The sequence below is a fragment of the Amblyomma mixtum genome, chromosome 5 (assembly GCF_055824585.1).
Source record: "Amblyomma mixtum isolate Tamu chromosome 5, ASM5582458v1, whole genome shotgun sequence".
Taxonomy (NCBI): Eukaryota; Metazoa; Arthropoda; class Arachnida; order Ixodida; family Ixodidae; genus Amblyomma; species Amblyomma mixtum.
This window is the reverse complement of record NC_143016.1, coordinates 3,967,820-3,985,805: the sequence shown is the minus strand read 5'-3', so window position 1 is coordinate 3,985,805 and position 17,986 is coordinate 3,967,820. Positions and strand designations below refer to the sequence as shown.

The 17,986-nt window shown below is 46.2% G+C and overlaps 1 protein-coding gene across 11 annotated transcripts in view; it reads right to left on the bottom strand.

Moving 5' to 3' along the window:
* Positions 1-17,986, bottom strand: part of Mccc1 (Methylcrotonoyl-CoA carboxylase 1) — a 40,939-nt gene that overhangs the window by 10,637 nt on the left and 12,316 nt on the right. For 2 of the 11 annotated variants that reach the window (XM_089543082.1, XM_089543085.1), the window contains exons 7-15: positions 17,764-17,875; positions 15,452-15,661; positions 12,261-12,444; positions 11,492-11,809; positions 10,934-11,020; positions 8,817-9,004; positions 7,586-7,771; positions 4,404-4,586; positions 266-348 (exon numbers count right to left, since the gene is read on the bottom strand). In XM_089543082.1, coding sequence (XP_089399208.1) covers positions 4,470-4,586; positions 7,586-7,771; positions 8,817-9,004; positions 10,934-11,020; positions 11,492-11,809; positions 12,261-12,444; positions 15,452-15,661; positions 17,764-17,875 — 1,402 coding nt within the window. In that variant the 3' untranslated portion in view covers positions 266-348; positions 4,404-4,469. Of the gene's footprint in view, positions 1-265; positions 1,752-4,403; positions 4,587-7,585; positions 7,772-8,816; positions 9,005-10,933; positions 11,021-11,491; positions 11,810-12,260; positions 12,445-15,451; positions 15,662-17,763; positions 17,876-17,986 lie in introns of those variants that run through there. The other 9 variants (XM_089543084.1, XM_089543086.1, XM_089543080.1 and 6 more) reach the window with 8 other exon arrangements.

Genomic DNA, 17,986 nt, shown 5'->3' with positions numbered 1-17,986 from the left:
ATGATGACTGCAAAAATCACCCTTTCTTATACCAGAACCAAAAAAAGAGTGGAAGCCATTACTGGTTGCAGGAAGCAACAAAGTATCCAGAACGACCTCTCCAGCATGTCTCTTTGTAGCATGCGTGCAGAACTACTCAGTGTCAGTGATGTTCTTTGCATTCTAGCACCAGCAAACATCAAACCACGACACCAAGCAGCCATTTAAGTATACTAGTTACATAAATGCACGCATCGCAAAACACGCTGTGTGTGTTCCTGCTCACATTTGCGCAGCACTTGATCACCTTCTGCACACAGTATGAAGCTTGCCTTCCAGTGCTGCCATTGGAAACTGTTGTACACCGTTCTGCAAGATAGCATTAAACATTTGTAGCTTGAAAACATTTCGATATGCGGTTTGCCTCATATGCGTGAAGTCCTAGCACTCTGTCCTGTTTAGTTGTTGATGTGAGTTCATCAGAATGAGACTTTATGTTCAGCTGGTCATGTCTAATCGTCACAAGCTTGCTACTTCATGAAGTAACACACTGAAGTCATCACCAATGCACTTTTAGTATGTATAATACCAACAATTTTATGACATGCTTGCGCAGTGATCAATCAGAAGTTTTATTTACTACATTGAATGATGCTAACTAAGTAGAACAGCAGCCGGACTGGCCTGATGGAAAATCAAATGCTGGGCACTAGTGCTTCAGTGTTATGCCTGATTATTGGCTCAGTGCGAAACTGGGCACTAAAGGAGCTCTCAAAGAAAGTAAATGTGGTAGTGACGATGATGACGAATTTTTATGGCACAAAGGCAGCTTTGGCCAAAAAGTGCCATGGCATGAGGCATTCTTGTCGACACAAGGTGGGGTCATAGACCCATTTTCCTAGCATGTGAGCCTAGACAAGCCAAGCACCAGGCCAAGGGGAAGGTTGAGCCGATTGGAAACCAGTGGGCATGTGGCGGCACTTGGGATCAAATCCCGCACCTACTGCACACAAGGTGGATGCTCAACCCACTCGGCTGTTGTGGCAAATGTGGATGCGAATGCTTTTATGCAAAAAAGTGACAGGTGGCATCCTTAGAAAAAGGAAGGGAAGCCCAACTGGCATTCCTGACAAAAAGGATATGATGAAGCAAAAAAGAAAAAACAATTTCATTTTTCAGTTTGAACAAAGTACAAGCCTCCAGACCAGTAGCCCACTCCCTTGCATCTACGCAACATTACTGATGTTTTTTCTATATCATTAGCTGTACTGGTTTCATTTTGCAAGATCGTGTTGATCACAGAGGCGGCGGCAGCAGGGTCCAAACATGCCATAACCACCCTACATTACGATGACTGCTACTGCACCCGGCCATTTCAACACTGCCAACAATGCTGCACACACTCAGTAGCAAGACAGGAAGGGCCAGTGTAGTCAGCTACGCACCTGAGAACACTCGAACAATGTGCACACATATTATTAAGATACATGCTCGGGCTAGTGATGCAGAACGGATGGGGTGCGGGGTGGCCCCGATGTCATTTAACCAGGTCCTGATTGGAGGACACTCCCCTATCTCTTGCTTCCTTCATTTCTATTTCCCTGCCTCCCACAAAGCAGCGATGGCGGCCAGGAGAAGAGGAGAAAGGAAGGCCGGCAGCAGTGCCAGGCCATGCTGGCGCATCGGTGCCACTGCTCAGCTTCAGTTGGCCCCTGCCTCCAGGTACTGGCATGTGTGCAGCAGTGCCTGTCAGTTGTAAACAAGCCAGAAACCTAGAACACAACAGCTGCTTCACTTTGCAGGTGATATCGCTGAAGCGATCTGTTACAGTGGCATTCAAAATGCATGTGAAATGTAGGAACCTGACCCAGACTTGTGGCATCCTTTGTTATACAAGTCATTTCGATGTAAAGGTGTTCACTGTAGAGGAATATGACTGTATTTAATTTGCAGCAGTGTAATGAGGCTTCCGTGTTTTATTCACTAAACTCCTGCTCCATCAACTGCAACTACAACACAAATTCAGAACATTGGTCGTAGCACATACAGTTTAGAAATTAGAACCCTGTGCTCGACTTCAAGACAGAAATAATGGTGCCAAAAACAAGCCAGATACTTTAAAATATTGCTTGCAGACATGGGGGCAAACAGGGAAAAGCAGCGGGAGGGTTCGCAACAGGCAAAGGTTTGTGGTTTATGGTTTATGGGGTTTAGCGTCCCAAAGCAACTCAGGCTATGAGGGACGCCGTAGTGGAGGGCTCCGGAAATTTCGACCACCTGGGGTTCTTTAACGTGCACTGACATCGCACACTACACGGGCCTCTAGAATTTCTCCTCCAAAGAAATTCAGCCACCGCGACAACAGGCAAAGGAGAGAAACTAGAGTGGCCCAAAACTAGGCCCCCTGCGGAATATTTTGAATGCCTCAAAATAAAGAACCACGCGGTTGCGCGACTTTGACACAATTACTTTCTCTACATGTTCCACATAACTACAGCCAATTTCCCTTAATAAAATTTCATTCAAGCAAACCTTTAAAGTCAACCAAGGAAAGGTGAATGTCACAACAGCACATTCCCTACTCTGCACGTTGTATTCTGCACCAGAACAACTTCTCACAGTATAGTGTGTTGTCAGTCTTACATTACCACACCAACAACAACCATACATTTTTTTTCATCTGCGTACAAAGGTCCCACCTTGTGTCAGGCTGGCCTGCCCTTTTAAATTTACCGTATTTTCCGGTGTATAAGACGCAGCTTTTTTTCGAAAATCTTGCTGGTGCGTCCAATACAAGGGTGTGTCTTATATGCGAATTTTTCATCTTTTTTTGCGAGTTCATCGATTACTCCGGTTCATGCTCAAGCTTTTTTCACCTAAAAAATATCACTACCAATAACGCGGTTGTAACACAGTTAATACTTCAATACCGGGACCGCCGTGCGCGACATTCTAGGTGATCTTTATCATGAAACGGCGGGGATGACGACTTCCAGGATCACAAATGCGCGGCTGTTTCGGAGGCCCCAAGCAAAAGTAATGAGAAGCGCCAAAAGATGGTGACAATCGCGCTTCTCGCCATTGTCAAGACAAGCCGGCGTTCTTTTTTAGTCACCCTTCGCAACTTTTTTTGCTCCATGTACGTAATGCATGTTTCAGCTGAGTTGCTTCCAGAAATGGGTGAACCTTTTGATAGCGCATCTGAAGATGAAGACTTCGAAGGTTTCAAGTAGAAATAAAATGTTGTTATGGACATATGGGGAGCTGTATCATTTTTTCTTTCTTTTTTGCTAAAACGTGGGCAGGTATGGCGTGACTGTTGCCTTTTTCGATCACTTAACGTTGCTTAAGAATTGCTCACAGGTGCGGTGCATTTCGCGAGTCGCGCAAGCGTGTTTAATTAAGCCTCACTAGCCTAACTGGGTAAACTGGGGTGCGTCTTATACACGGGTGTGTCTTATATACGAACTTTTTCAGTGACAGCTTGCATATATGGCAGGTGTGTCTTATTCAAGGGTGCGTCTTATACACCGGAAAATACGGTACCTACTTTCCAGTGTATAAGACGCATTTTTTTTTTTTTCTGAATTTTTCGTTGGCTAGGTCTTTCACAAAAGAGCGACTTATACAGGCCGAAGAATGGACGCACCTCCATACGTCACCTTTTGCTGTACACAGTAACCATTTTAAAAGAAAATCGATACGTAAAAGGGAAGAAAACTCTGGTGTTATTTTTGAAATCTAATTTTGTGGGCTGAATCACGTATTTTTGCAAGTCTTGATTTCGGCATCAGTTCTATCAACGTCACTTCCATTCACCATTGCAGTGTACTTTGCATGCATAATGCATTGTTCCTGTTGAATACGGCACCGCCTGTGAGGGGAAAGAACTATGATGCAAAATTCGTTGCGTGGCATTGAATACGCACTGGAGAATGCAAACCGGGAAGCAGGAAGGCAGTTCAATGTGAATGAAAAAATTATGCGGGTCAGGCGCAAAGCTATAACGGTGCTCAGGCCGATGAGGCCAACGAAGATAGTGGACCGTAGGAAGAAGGCATGCTAACCAGAGTCCAAGGATTGTCTGCCTAAAGTGGCCGCCGCAAGTGTGTACTTTTGTCGCATTCTCTAACAAAGGGATCCTCAGTGCATTTTTGCAGTGTGCACCAAATTAACAGGCTCATCTTATGCACCGCCATGACTTTTGCATAATTTTTTTCAGAAAACCTCCGTTCGCATGGGGGGGGGGTGACTTATATGCAGGTGCGAGATGTAGACTGGAAACTACGGTAAGCAAGGGCAGTGCCAAGTTGTGTCACAACTAGTGTACCTTTTGTGCCAGTCATGGAAAATACCAAAGCTGCTTTCTTATACTACTGAACTAAGGCTAAAAAGAAAAATAAAAAATCATGCTTGCAACTTACAAATGCTCACCAGGTCAAATGCAAGCAGCTGTGACGGGCAACTCAACTTGATACGCAGCACCTTCCTCAGCTTTCAGCAACAGCAGCCTTGATCTTAACGAGTTCCGCATTCTTGGCCACATTGTCCCCCGCCTTGTAGAGAAGCCTCTCAACGACTCCTGCAGTGGCTGCCTTGATGACATACTGCACGGGAAGGAAGAAACTCGCTGCACATTTGCAAACCTGTCCCCACATATAGATGGCATTCTTAACTAGCACAAAGCACTGCAGGCACAGACTGCACAGCCAAGTCAGCATGAGCCCCGACAAGTATAACGAGCAACATGGGCCTTTCCCAGTAGCCTCTGCTTTTAGCACAGGACCCTGTCACTTGAAGCAATCCAGCTGCATGCACTGGCCTTCGCTAGGTCAGCTTTTGTTGAAATTCCCATCAGAACAGGCTGGTAAACAACATATACTGGGCTTCAACTTAGACCCAAAGAGTAGCACCCTCACATCAACGAGGGATCCGCCCATAGCCTGCGTAAAAGGGGCTCTCACAAAAGATGGTTTGAAACCAGTTTTGAACTGATGTCATCCCAAGAGAACCAGTTCCAGATGCCCAAAGGGAGCAGATGGCTCTCCTCCAGTCTCCTTCAACTTAAGCCGCCGGGACGCCAGATATCAGGGCTGCATACACCATACACAGCAGCAACAGCACATGGAAAGAGTGTAATTTGGTTGGGATGTTCACTAAGATAGCCTGTAATGCTTAGATAGATACTGAGAACAAATTGGCGTTGGCCTGTATGTTAGATTACTGTAATATCTAAACACAAAAAGGCTGGTATGCCCGAAAAGAAGCTTTTATAGGCTTGAAAACGTAAAAAAATGAAGCACAGATATCGCCACTATCAGCCACCTTCACAAAAAACTGCTCTGGTGCCAGAGAGTTTTGTGTGCATGGATCCCTGAGGCCAAGTTACACTGCATTTCACCTTCAGGTGGTGATCACAGAGTCTCTTTCAGTGTGGAAGTCACAAGTTTTAATCAAGTGGCGGGAAAATATTTAAATCCAATTTTTTCAGCAATAAATGTGTCTTTTACTACTGCACAAACATTAACATAGCCAGGAGGAGGCATAGAATCAATTTTACTAAACTAAAAGCAAGAAATGAATGGTGTTGGCCATGTCCCTTTAAGGGTTAGGGGTGGTACAGGACTCCTTTTAAGGAGGCACTAATCATCCTAGGAAAGGCATAAAACCATTAAAACTTGAAACAAAAAAACAAAGAATACACACTGTTAAAAGACTTTGTGCACTTATCTCCCTTTTACCTCACACATGCCCGTGATCGCTGCATTATTCTTTCGTGACAATGTAAGCACCGGTGGTGCACTGAAAGATGCATGGTCAACTGGTTCAAGAAATGGCAGAACGACAGAACGAACTAATAATAATAAAAACAATAGCCCACTGAGAAAGCATATTCTACAGTGCATGTTAAGGTATCTGAAATTAACTGAACAAGGGAAGAAGAAAAGATTCGGGGGCTAGGCCACAGTTTGACAGACAGACAGCTCTCGTTCAAGTTTTCTCCTTGAAGAACTACCTCCCCACTTCCATCAACTATGCATGACCTGGTACCGACGCACACATGACAAGATTACTGTCTAGCTCAGAGCACCATTATACACATCAACGCACTATGGTAGAAAGGCAAAACAAGCTCTGAAATACAAGCTTTTTTCCTTTGACTGCAAATTTTTCAGCCAATTCTGTACATGAAACAGTGTACGAACAACTCTGTTTTTTTTTTTTTTCTAATGAACCAAATTTACCATGACAGAAACCGAGGAAAACACAGAAGTTTTTTATTCCCAGCAACACACTGACAGCTGTTACATGATATGCTTTAAAATGTCAGTTGTATGGCCTATTTAATTTTTACAGTTTTTTAAAGGAGAGATTTATGGGTGAACTTACCATCTATACAGCTGAACTTCACTTAAATTTGGTGACCAGATTAGGCTCATTTCGAAAAAAGCTGCTCAATTTCTGTTAAACTGTTGTTGTGTTGGTTTTTATGAAGCATAACCACTAAGTGCATCACTCACAAAAAATGCCTGTTAAGTAAAACGTAAAACTCTCCTATGCCAATCAACCAGGCTAATGAATTTATATCTTTAAAAGCAAAATCACTCTGTATTGAGTTGGTCCAATGATTAGGAGAATCCTCCAAGGTGGAGTAGATTTGTAATAAGGGAGTAATTACTCATTGAAGTCCACCCGAGCGCAGCCATACTAAACAGCTTTCTCAGAAACTTCGTAGTTAAAGAAAAATTCGTCCTGGTCTGGGGTTCGAACCCGGGACCACCGCTTTACCGGAGCAGTCGCTCTACCAATTGAGCAAGCTTATGGCAGCGCGAGAGCGAATTGATCAATAACTCGAAGTGGGAACTGTGTTGGTCATTGGACCAACACTGTTCCCACTTTGAGTTATTGATCAATTCGCGCTCGCCCTGCCATAATTGTACCAAAACAGTTCCCACTTCCAGTTATTCATCAATTAGCGACTGCTCCGGTGAAGCAGTGGTTCCGGGTTCGAACCATGGAGCAGGACGAATTTTTCTTTAAGTACAAAGTTTCTGAGAAAGCTGTTTAGCTTTCCTTTGTAGCCGTATGGCTGCGCTCGGGTGGACGCCAATGAGTAATTACTCCCTTATTACTCTGTATTGGGTTTTGCAAAGCTTTGCTAGATTGATAAAGGCACCTCAATCACTGACTTTGGCACCTCTGTGCATGTAGACAATCCGAGTACAATGACTCTGAATGGCCGCACGATTTAGAGAATTTCTTGTCTCGTCGCAATTAATGCAGCCAGTATGGGATGGCATCTGAATTCACACTCAGTGCTGCAACGTGCTCTCTTTTCTCAGAAGCCCTTTTCTGTAGAGTAGGCTTATGCTAAGCCATTGTGGAGCGGCATTTTTCATCTTTTCCTGTGGTCAGCAACACCACATGTGCCACAAGATTCTGAAGAGCGCTTTCGAGGCTCGAAGGCTTCGAGAGACTGTTGCCATCAAGCACTCTCAACCCTCCACTCTGGTTGCGGAGACAACTGTGTTCTGCCCAATGGCCACACATCCCAGACACCCAACCTTTAGGCAAGTTTGCCAGACTGCAGAAAAGGGGCCAGTACCTCCATCTTCATGGCGATCATGACAACGAGGGGATCGCCTTCCCGAACACTGTCGCCTTCGTTGACGCACAGCTTCTCCACCACACCAGGCATGGGAGCCACTGCACCTGCGGGACCGGCCCCACCGCTGCCAGCCGCGTTCTGCAGGTACGCTGGCTTGGGCACTGACAGCTGCTCCACGCCATCCTGTTGCAACCAAAACGCGGACGGTTACCTGTTTCTTAACACACAATATCAAACTACTTTCGGTACAATGTACAAGAGAAGAACAAGAAAAAAAATTCATTTTTAGAAAAAATATTCAACAAAAGTGTTAGAGACTTCTGAACGAAGTCAAAAACATCCAGGAACCATGAATGCTGTCGTACGTGCCACTACTTCATCCTCGGTTCTCAACTTCTCCCAAGAGATAGTGCCACTGCACGTGGGAGAAGGAGGCACATAATTAAATGGATCGACAACTGACCAGACCATGTCCCAAAATTATGGTGGAAACAAAATGATCTTGTCTCATACCGTAAGAACCGAGTCCTGTTATACCAAAGAAACGAGTGTTTATAATTTAAAATTGGCACTGAAAACCGCAAAAAACAACCTGATGCACCATCTGGCAGCAAAACCTCGCCCTTATCGGTGTATCCCACCACGTGATCAAATCTCAGTAAAATGTTACCTATAACTCGTAAAGTGTGCAGTGCTTTTTTCTTTCAGAGGTTTATGTCATTCTTTATTATAGTTTATACCCTCTTGAGCTAGCTGTGCATTGTTAAAGGCACACGGAGGACAACTAAAGTCGACCTGTATTGATAGGGTACTGCGCTCTAATCACAAAGAGGCCACCCTGGCCAAAAATGCAGCTTTTATAAGCTACAAAAAGACCAAAAAATGAAAAAGGGGTTTCCTTCACCAGCCGCCTCCGCAAGTAAAATGTGTGCCTCGACACTGATTTTCAGGTGTGAATTCCAGAGGCTACGCTGCACTGCCATTCACTTCAAAACGGCGGCAACCCATCCTTTTTGCGCTCTTTTGCTAAACCTACCCAGACCCTGCAAGTCGGTCAGCTCCACCTCTGGGTCAACTCCCACGACCTCAGATGGCCATATTTGAAAAAGGTTGACCTAGCTCCATTGAGTGAGACGAAGCATCAATGCACTCTTTCCCTTTTACATTTTCATGTAATGGCCTTGAGTGCCAAAAGTACTCGAAATATCTACGTCAGGGTGGCACTCACCACGGAGAAGACGTGGAGGGTGCCTTCATGCAGCACCGTGCGAATCTTGAGGTCAGAGCCTTGCACCTCACACTCGACATGGGCCACACCCCGCTCCACAGAGGCACGGCCCAGAACAGAGAACGTCTCCTCCCCACAGCGCATCAGGTAGGAGCCACGACCAAGGAATGTCACCAGCACCTGGTGACCTGCATGGCAGCACGAAAAGGATCACGCATTCACGCCCACTTCCCAAAGCCACAAACTGCTCCGGCACCACGAAAGCCTTCCGAGGCAGTTTGTCACTCTCCACACTAAGCCTTCCTCCTGAGCCGGCCATGAGTTTACATTCACCCACACCAGTTGCATTCATCTGTTCACAGTTTACGTCTCCTCTGCGGCTTCCAAGCACACCGTTAAGTATCACTAACAGCTCTGCCCATCAGAAGGGTTGCTGCACTACACAGGATAATTGTTATTATTACAGTGATGCATCACCATTCCAAAAATGCACACTGAGGGCAGTGATCTTTAGCTTGAGACACTGGGAGTAGTAGTATTACCGTACTTACTTGTGTACAGGTGAACCTATTTCATCAAAATTGCACTCTCCAAATTCAGCAGCTGAATAATACACAAATAACAATTAAGACAATTCAAAAAGCTAGGGCTACAAATTCAGGAAAGGAAGGGAAAACGACAGCGATGATGCTCCAGCGTAAAGTCGTACATTCTGGTTGCCAATGAGCCTTCACAAATTGTGGCAGTTGCTGCCACCATCGCTGTGCAAAGGTTGGATGCGCTCCAGGTTTGTAAAGAGAGCCATACAAAATATTCTCATAAAAGACCAATATGAAGATAAGAATGGAGCCCCACATCAAGATCACTGCGTCGACTCTGCCTTGATGCATCGTCATGAAAAAGAAACTTCTCTCAGTCACTCAGCCACACAGCGAGTTATGCCTCACAAACATAGCCGATCATTTTCAGCAGCTGTTACTAACCCTGTGTGAGGCATGTGGGGCAAAATTACTGGAAGATATCTATAACAGCTGCATTGCTACCATAGTCCTCAATAAAGTCGGTGATCATTTCCAATAAGCGTACTGTAGCATCAAGTGCAACATGCTACTATTATACTTCCATCTTGCCAGACAGGATTCCATCAAACACTCAACTATGCTATTATTATTATGTGGCAAAAGAGCAAGGCACGTCATTTCCTTATCAGCAATTGTAACAACATGCTCAGGCAGTGGTTACGAGGCAAGGTGTAATGGTGGGTCCCAGATTAATTTTATTGAATGTGCACCATAATTTCAACGCTTGCATGTGCTGGGATCAAGGGAGCAGCCAGGGGTGGGGGGTGTTTCAGTGTCAGAACACAAACCAAAATTTTCCGAGTGCTGCATCTCTCCCCTCCCTAACTCGTTTCGGCATTTTTTTTTTACCGCTGTTATCTACACACCGGATCCATATGTTAAAATGTAAAAACAAAACTAAGAAGAGTGTCGATTTATTTCTGATAAGATTGATGTACGTTGTTGCGGCTCTATAATAGGAAGCTGAACTTACTGTTGAAAACAGTCACACGTCTTCGCTAGCCCAAGAAGTATGCCACACCTTTTAGTCGTAGGCACAGAGCTCCTGATTAAACGTACCTTTTCACGTCAGCCTACTTTTTCATCCTTTGCATTGTCCTCAAATGATCATAAACTATTGCGAAAATAAAAAGTGCTTTCTTTCTTAAAAGCGCCTCTGCGGCCGGGCGCAGGTTAACATGCATGGGGTACAAGTTTTCACAAATTCCATCCATTTCAAATTGCCGCAATTTTTCATAACAGAGTTTGTTTTTTTTTTTCCGAGAAAATAAATGTTCTTTATGAATGAAGTCTTCGGAGTCCTGTAAGCACTGGTATTTTTATGTAGATATTAGAGTGAACGAAACGACCGACCCTTCGGCTTTATTAAAGCAGAAAAAATGAGTGTGATATTGTTTGGGTGCTGGATTTATTTTTATTTTTTTACCGGCGGAGTATAACACCCCCCGAAAAATATTTCTGGCTACGCCACTGACTGGGATGCAACTTTTCTGCACAGTAATGTGGCTGCAACACGGAAAGATGGAGAAAACTTACTCTTGTCCCTGCATTTCAGCACAAAGTTTCGCTTGCAATTGTTGTTCACACGGAAGGGAACTACAAAGTCCAGCCAGGGAAAGCTCTCTGAAAAGAGAAGTGGCCACTTGTTAGTGCAATGCTGGATCTGGGACCAAAAAGTTCCCCCTCACCCCCACTCTCAGAACTTAGAAAACCGGTGGGTACCTGCACCAAGACAACTCTGTGATGCTACTGACAGGAGAAGAACGGTCATGCTCCTTGACTCCTTACTCCCCCTCAGTGTCCCCTTAAAGGGAGAGTCTACTGCCCGAAAAGAGTATATAAAAATATTGGCTGATGCTTTTGACTGACGCAAAAAAATGTAGTCGATAAAAGTCAGTAGAGGGTCTCTTTAGAAACCCCTTGAGCACCAAGCATGACAGGAGCATCTGCTGGGCAGAAAATCTACTCCCACACACTACTCGGGCGCTAGTTTTTGCAACATGGAACATGGACCAAAGTGCACTTCACAGCTAGCATTTATCAGAGAGGCTACAAAAAGAGCAAAGCACAGCACACAGGAACCAGAGCACTGACCTCGTGCTTGGGTACCCAGTGTCTCGGCCCTCTCATGTGCCAGCAGGGACAGGACGGCTGCACAGACAAGGGGCTGGCTGGCACTGGGGCGCTGGAAGAGCTCGCCATGGTGGGCAGGGATGAACCCCGTATGGACATTGCCCTGGAAGAAGGCCGGGTGGGCAGCCAGCCGCATCAGGAAGGACACGTTGTTGGGCAGCCCCACCAGGGTGTACTGTGACAGCGACTGGTGCAGGCGCCGCAGTGCGGTCGAGCGGTCAGGGCCCCACACTGCCAGCTTGGCAATCATGGGGTCGTAGTGCACAGACACCTCGTCCCCTGCAGCAGAACCAGGAAGGGATAGCAGAGCTAAGTGGGTGGATGAAATTAGGAAGTCTGCGGGAATAAGGAGACTGGAGCTGGCACACAACAGCCACTGATGACGGTGGCCATTTTTCACCACTCCTGACACACATTCACCCAGAGTTGACATGCAAACGTAGCAGGGGGCGGCAGAAAGTAAGGTGGGCGGATGAGATTAAGAAGTTTGCGGGGATACGGTGGCCGCAACTGGCAAAGGACAGGGTTAATTGGAGAGACATGGGAGAGGCCTTTGCCCTGCAGTGGGCGTAGTCAGGCTGATGATGATGATGATAAAGCAAGAGCCACAGATTCTGTGGGTAACATCTGCAGTTGGCACTGGAAAGCATGGAAACAGCGAACCAGTCTCAGTCTGTGAAAGTAAAACTTTTTGGGTGCAAATATCATGCGACATCAAAAGCAGGCCTACCTTCGCGGACACCAGTGTCGATGCGGATATGCTCAGACGGAGTGGGCGTCCGCAGGTACACCAGGGAGCCGGCCCCCGGCATGAAGTTGTTGTCAGGGTCCTCAGCATAAATGCGTGCCTCGAAGGCGTGCCCTCGCACCTGCAGTTGCTCCTGGCGCAGGGGCAGAGGCTCCCCTTGCGCCACCTGCACATCCCGCAGGGTCCACATGGGACCAGCACCTCAGAATCTCAGTACAGACTCTCCTTGTGCACAGGGCAGTGCGGAAAATCGTGGTCATCCCAATGCAATGATTTGTTCCACACAGAGCGCACACCCAAGATGACTTTTGCTGGCGGCACTTCCACACTGTCCGCTAAGAACGCACACAAAGGAGAATGTACGACTTGGACAGGCCTCACACCACAGAGAACAACAATGCAGTACAGTGCAACTCCAGGATGCACAGAAGACGACGTGCAGTAGACGATGTTGCACGTGGCAATTTTCCTGCCCTTCGACTCCAGTGATGCATATAGTAACAGCCACCACTTGCTGGCAGACAAGCGAAAGCCGGTAGCTCTAGCATTTTGCCTCCATCAAAATGAGACCACCGTGGCCAGAATCGAACCTGTGTCTATCAGGTCAGCAGCCGAGCGCCATAACCACTGAGCCACCACAATGGAACAAACAAGAGCTTTGAAATTGAGACCGGCACCCAGTGTCTTGCGAGAGCAGCACAACCTGTAGCCTGGCCACTGCAGTGTTTCTAGTTCTCAAGAAGGAAGCCATACTTTTTTTACATTTGTGACTTTTTCTCCACTAGGTCTGTCTCACAACTGCGCAGAACCAAAATTGCCAATGATTACGTTACTTCCTAATGCGAAATTTGAGCGCAGCTCATCAGCTGTTCCAGCTTTTCGATAGATTGAGGCAAAGAATTCGAGCAATAAATGTATCTACAATTACAGACAACTTGTTATTTTTCGCACATATTCCTTCTTCAAGAAACACTCCACTAACAGTTCTTTATTGCCATGAAGGAAGCTTTGTGGACGGAGAAATAGATGGATATATGCTCGACTTGCTGCACCAACGCCTGGTTCTCAAAGACAGGTCTGCGCAAATATTTCGCGAGGTTGTCACAGCTGTGGGGGCCGTTACAAGCGAGAGGAACCGGATGTTCTCCTGCATAAGTGGTAAGATGTTCTCCTGCATAAGTGGTAAGAAATTCCCGCTTGTCATTGTATCTATTTTGAAGTCCCCACCCACCCAGTGGCAGGGTTTCTGGTACAATGTTGTCAATGCCAAAGCATGCAGCGCACATCTGTCACTAAGGCCACCTAGCTTAAAGCACGATTGAGGTGTCCACTGTTCCAAGAGGGCAGTTATGCACCCTCTGGTTCAGGTGTCCACCAGGATGTGCAGACAGATACTGGCATTTCCTTTCCTTAAAGGTTAACTGAAGAGGAATCTGAACTCATCTTTTTTTTGCCACGGGAAATCGACCTACACGTTCTGAGCATTCTTAGAAACTTCGATTTATTGCCCTGTGTGGCTGATTTTTTTAATTAAATCGAATTAACGTCCGGCTCCCGCCTTTTTTTTTAATTCTCCCTCGTACGGTGGGCGGAGTCGACCAACGCGTGGAGTGCCTTGCAGCCAGCTCCGTGGAGCTTTCGCTTTATTTTGTTTTTTAGGTTTCCGTGAATAAATAGTTTCATTCGCAGATAATATAGCCGCAAAATAAGCCCGCAGAAATAAAAATACGCGCGGACTATTTGCTTCTACAGGCTACTACGTATTACTCCGCCGATGGCAGAGCGGCAAGCCGCCGCGGGACTGGCTGAAAGGCACTCCACGCGTTGGTCGACTCCGCCCACTGTACGAGGGAGAATTAAAAAAAAAAAGGCGGGAGCCGGACGTTAATTCGATTTAATTAGGAAAATCAGCCACACAGGGCAATAAATCGAAGTTTCTAAGAATGCTCGGAACGTGTCGAGTGAGTTCCCGCGGCAAAAAGACAAGTTCAGATTCCTCTTCAGTGCACCTTTCAGAACCAATTTACAAATTTTACCCTCTGCTTTCCAAGGCCCAGCTCTATTGGTTTCCCAGCTTTGGGAGACAGATACTGCACATTTCCTTTCGCATTTCCTTTCCTCAAAAAAATACCGAAGGCACTTTGGAAATTCTGAATTGTGCTTGGTGAAAGCCTTGTGGTCAACCCACTGCCGCTTTCCCGAATTGCTTGGCGCAGAAGCACTGGGCCGCTTCAGAGCCATGTGTCTCACTCTCTCGACTGCAATGAGACATCTGGCGAAGGAGCAGCGGTGCAGCTGCCACTGCCAATGCGTGCGCACTCCTTCTACCGCTACGGTGTAACATCACGGTTGCTATGCACAGCTACGCCCCAGCCCCCCCTGGCACACCGGTTGCTAAGAAGGGGAGGAGGTTGCGCTTTTACTTTCTCCTTTCCAAGCCCCTGCTCCATTGCTTTCGCAGCTTAACGGGTGTCCACTGCTAGATACAACCCACAAGGCGCCAAAGAGCTGCGCTCTAAAAATGCAAAGCTACTGTGCAGCGGCAGTCAGGCAGCCACATGAGCAAGACTGAACCAAATGTCAGCCATGCAAGGCAACACCCTCGGGGGGGGGGGGGGGGGGGGGGGGGGGGGGGGGGGGGGGGGGGGGGGGGGGGGGGGGGGGGGGGGGGGGGGCTCCTTTTCTCATTTTCACATTCTCCGTTATTTATGCTCTATTGCTCAGACCTCAGAAAACCACCAGCTGCTACATTTAATCGTACTCGGTGTAGTATTCCTGATAACTTGTGACACTCAGTCAATATTTTCTTGTTAAAAAATCATCATTTCCCAAAGTGTAGCAAGCTGCATGGTGGGTCACCCATCACTACAGGTACTCAATGTCCAAGCTTTTTTGGTTTTCTTGAAAGAACTCGATTTTAGGTAAGACCGTGGCATCCTTTACAGTCCCTTTAAATCACCTACAAGACCATTCGATAGATTTCCCTGCCTTAATCATAGAGACTATAATGACAGGCTTCAATATTGAACTGCGATTCATGTTCCACACTTTACATAACAGCCCCGCAGTAGTGCAGTGGCACAGGGGAGCAACAGAGCAGAGAAATGGGACAGAGCCACACGTGCTCAGCACAAACTTCGCTGGAATGCGCTGGCCAAATGCATGTGGCGCACCTTGATTTGCCACTCAACAAGGTCGGTGCCGGTGATCATCTCAGTGATGGGGTGCTCCACCTGGAGCCTCGTATTCATCTCCATGAAGTAGAAGCGCTGCTCCGAGTCCATGATGAACTCCACAGTGCCAGCGCCGACGTAGTTCACAGCCTGGGCTGCTCGCACGGCAGCTTCACCCAGAAGACGACGGGTCTCCTCGGTCACACCGGGCTGCACCATGCAGATTGCAGTGACGTCACACAACACCTAGTGCACTGTGCAGACAAGGGAGAACAACAGGGGGCAGGCAGGCCAAGCATAACAGAGCATCAATCAAAAGACTGTCTCTTCCCGGAAAACAGAGGCACCCCCTGTGGCAAACTAAAGTTAATCTGCTGCACTGATGACACTGTGAATCATCACTCTGCAATTAAGAATGCGAATCAAAAGGTAAAGAAATGTCGGCAATTTAAGGGAAATTTGACATTTGCACCGCTTTCAGCACATGCCCCACCTGACGTAATGGTACCTCTCGGCATCCTGGGATGTAAGTAAATGTTCCTTTATTAGGGCATCGAGTGGCCTTCAGTAAAGACAGAAGGCCTTCTCTTGCAGCAAGAAAGATGGCAGTAGCTGCTTCCTAAATATTTTGTTCAACTACGACGAGAACTTTCCAGTTTATAATGGGGATGACATGTATTTTATTATTGTCAGGATGTTTATTTTAGTATTCTGTCACGGCAATCCATTCATATTCAAATCAAAAGAACACTGTGAGCATAGCCTCTATGAAGTAAAAAGCTACATGAAAAAACCATGCTAAGGCTTGCATTGCATACTTAGTTCAAACTGACTTGTAGTTGCAAATCCTCCCGGATGACTGCCACCCTTTCCTTCTGTAAGTCTTGGCAGCTAAATGCTGGCAAATCACTAGTCACTTGACAATGCCTGGATCAGTTCGCAATCCATCAAATGATTCAGCTCAATTCTGAAATATCTAGCATTAGAAAGCTCTAACTATTCAAACTACAGAAATGTTTCTTGCAAGTCACACACCCAGTACATTCAGTGGTAGGCCAGGAAGCAGATAGCTTTGTGTGTGCGTGTGTGCGTGCATGTGTTATAATGCTAGTGTTATACGTTAGCAAAGTAAATTTTACTGATCAGGACCCAGAAGTGATGAGCCACACTTCCCCATCCAAAAACAGAAATGTTAACAAATGCACCATGACTGCAATGCACTGAACGCCTTGCTTAAATTCATAAGACTTACTACTTTCTTTTGTCATTCCCTTATCGTATCACACAAATTATGGATGCTGATAGGACTGTTTTTAGTGCTGAGCGCGCACATATGAAGAAGTGATGCTACAGGTTCAGAGAGGCATAGCCGGGGCTAACTATGGCCTTCAGATCCTATTCACACACTGCCTCAATACAGGTACAACATGTGCATATCAGCAATGATCCTGTCCCAGACAATGTTTCTTGATTTCAGATTGGACAGGCACGACTGCACTAAAGCCCCTTGATAATTTGAAAGTAGCGACACTTTCCTCTGCACTATGCTTTTTCACCTGAGTGTCCGCTGGCCAGTCGCAGTGGTCAGTAGAGGCGCGTTTTTGAGCGAGATCACAGCCTCGATGGTGTAAACAATTTTGAAAAAAGGAGATAACAGCATGGATAATGCTGAAGGTAACATTAAGAGTTGGTCATTTTTTTCATAGGCTGCATGCATTTACTGCAGCCACATGCACAGTTTTCGGTGGTTTCCACTCACGCACAAACAGATGACAGCACCCCTGCAGCAGCACAGGGGTGCACCGCAGATGGCAGTGCACAGTGCCAATGACTCCCAAGGTGGAGTAGGTTTTAAAAGGGAGTAACTACTCGTCAGCATCCATGTAAGCAAGGCTATACAACTAAAAGAGAAAGGTACACAGTTTTCTGAGAATCTTTGTAGTGGAATAAAAATTTTTCAGCTGCAAAGGATGCAAAAAAGTTCTTTTTCCAGTGCGTATCGTGCACAGACATTTTCCTCAAAATGTCATAGGAGTAGGCTAATTCTACGCCACTAATCATTTTGGCGTGCGAAGAAGAAAATGAACCTCTATTGTAGCTTAAAAGGCTTTCTTTATTTTTCAGCTCTTGGTGTTAAATTTTCAGCATTCAAATCTGATTTTTTGGGCCACCACTCAATTTGAACTTTATACGAGCTGAAATTTCACTATTTCCACACTCCTAGTAGGATTACCATTGCTGCCAAGAAAAACCCCCAAAAAAAGGGTCAAAAGAATCAAGTGGAATGCACGGGAAGAAAAAAAGCTGCTCACAGCTGGGGCTTCCTCGATGACCTTCTGATGTCTTCGCTGTACACTGCAGTCTCGCTCAAAGAGGTACACGTAGTTGCCGTGCTGGTCACCAAAGACCTGAACTTCCACATGCCTGCGCCAACATTTCCGGTAAGTCAAGCTCTATTCTGAAACTGCACCACGAACTACTTGAACGCTTTCTAGGCATAAATAAATGCTTCTCGAAGAAATTCCTGTGCAGAAC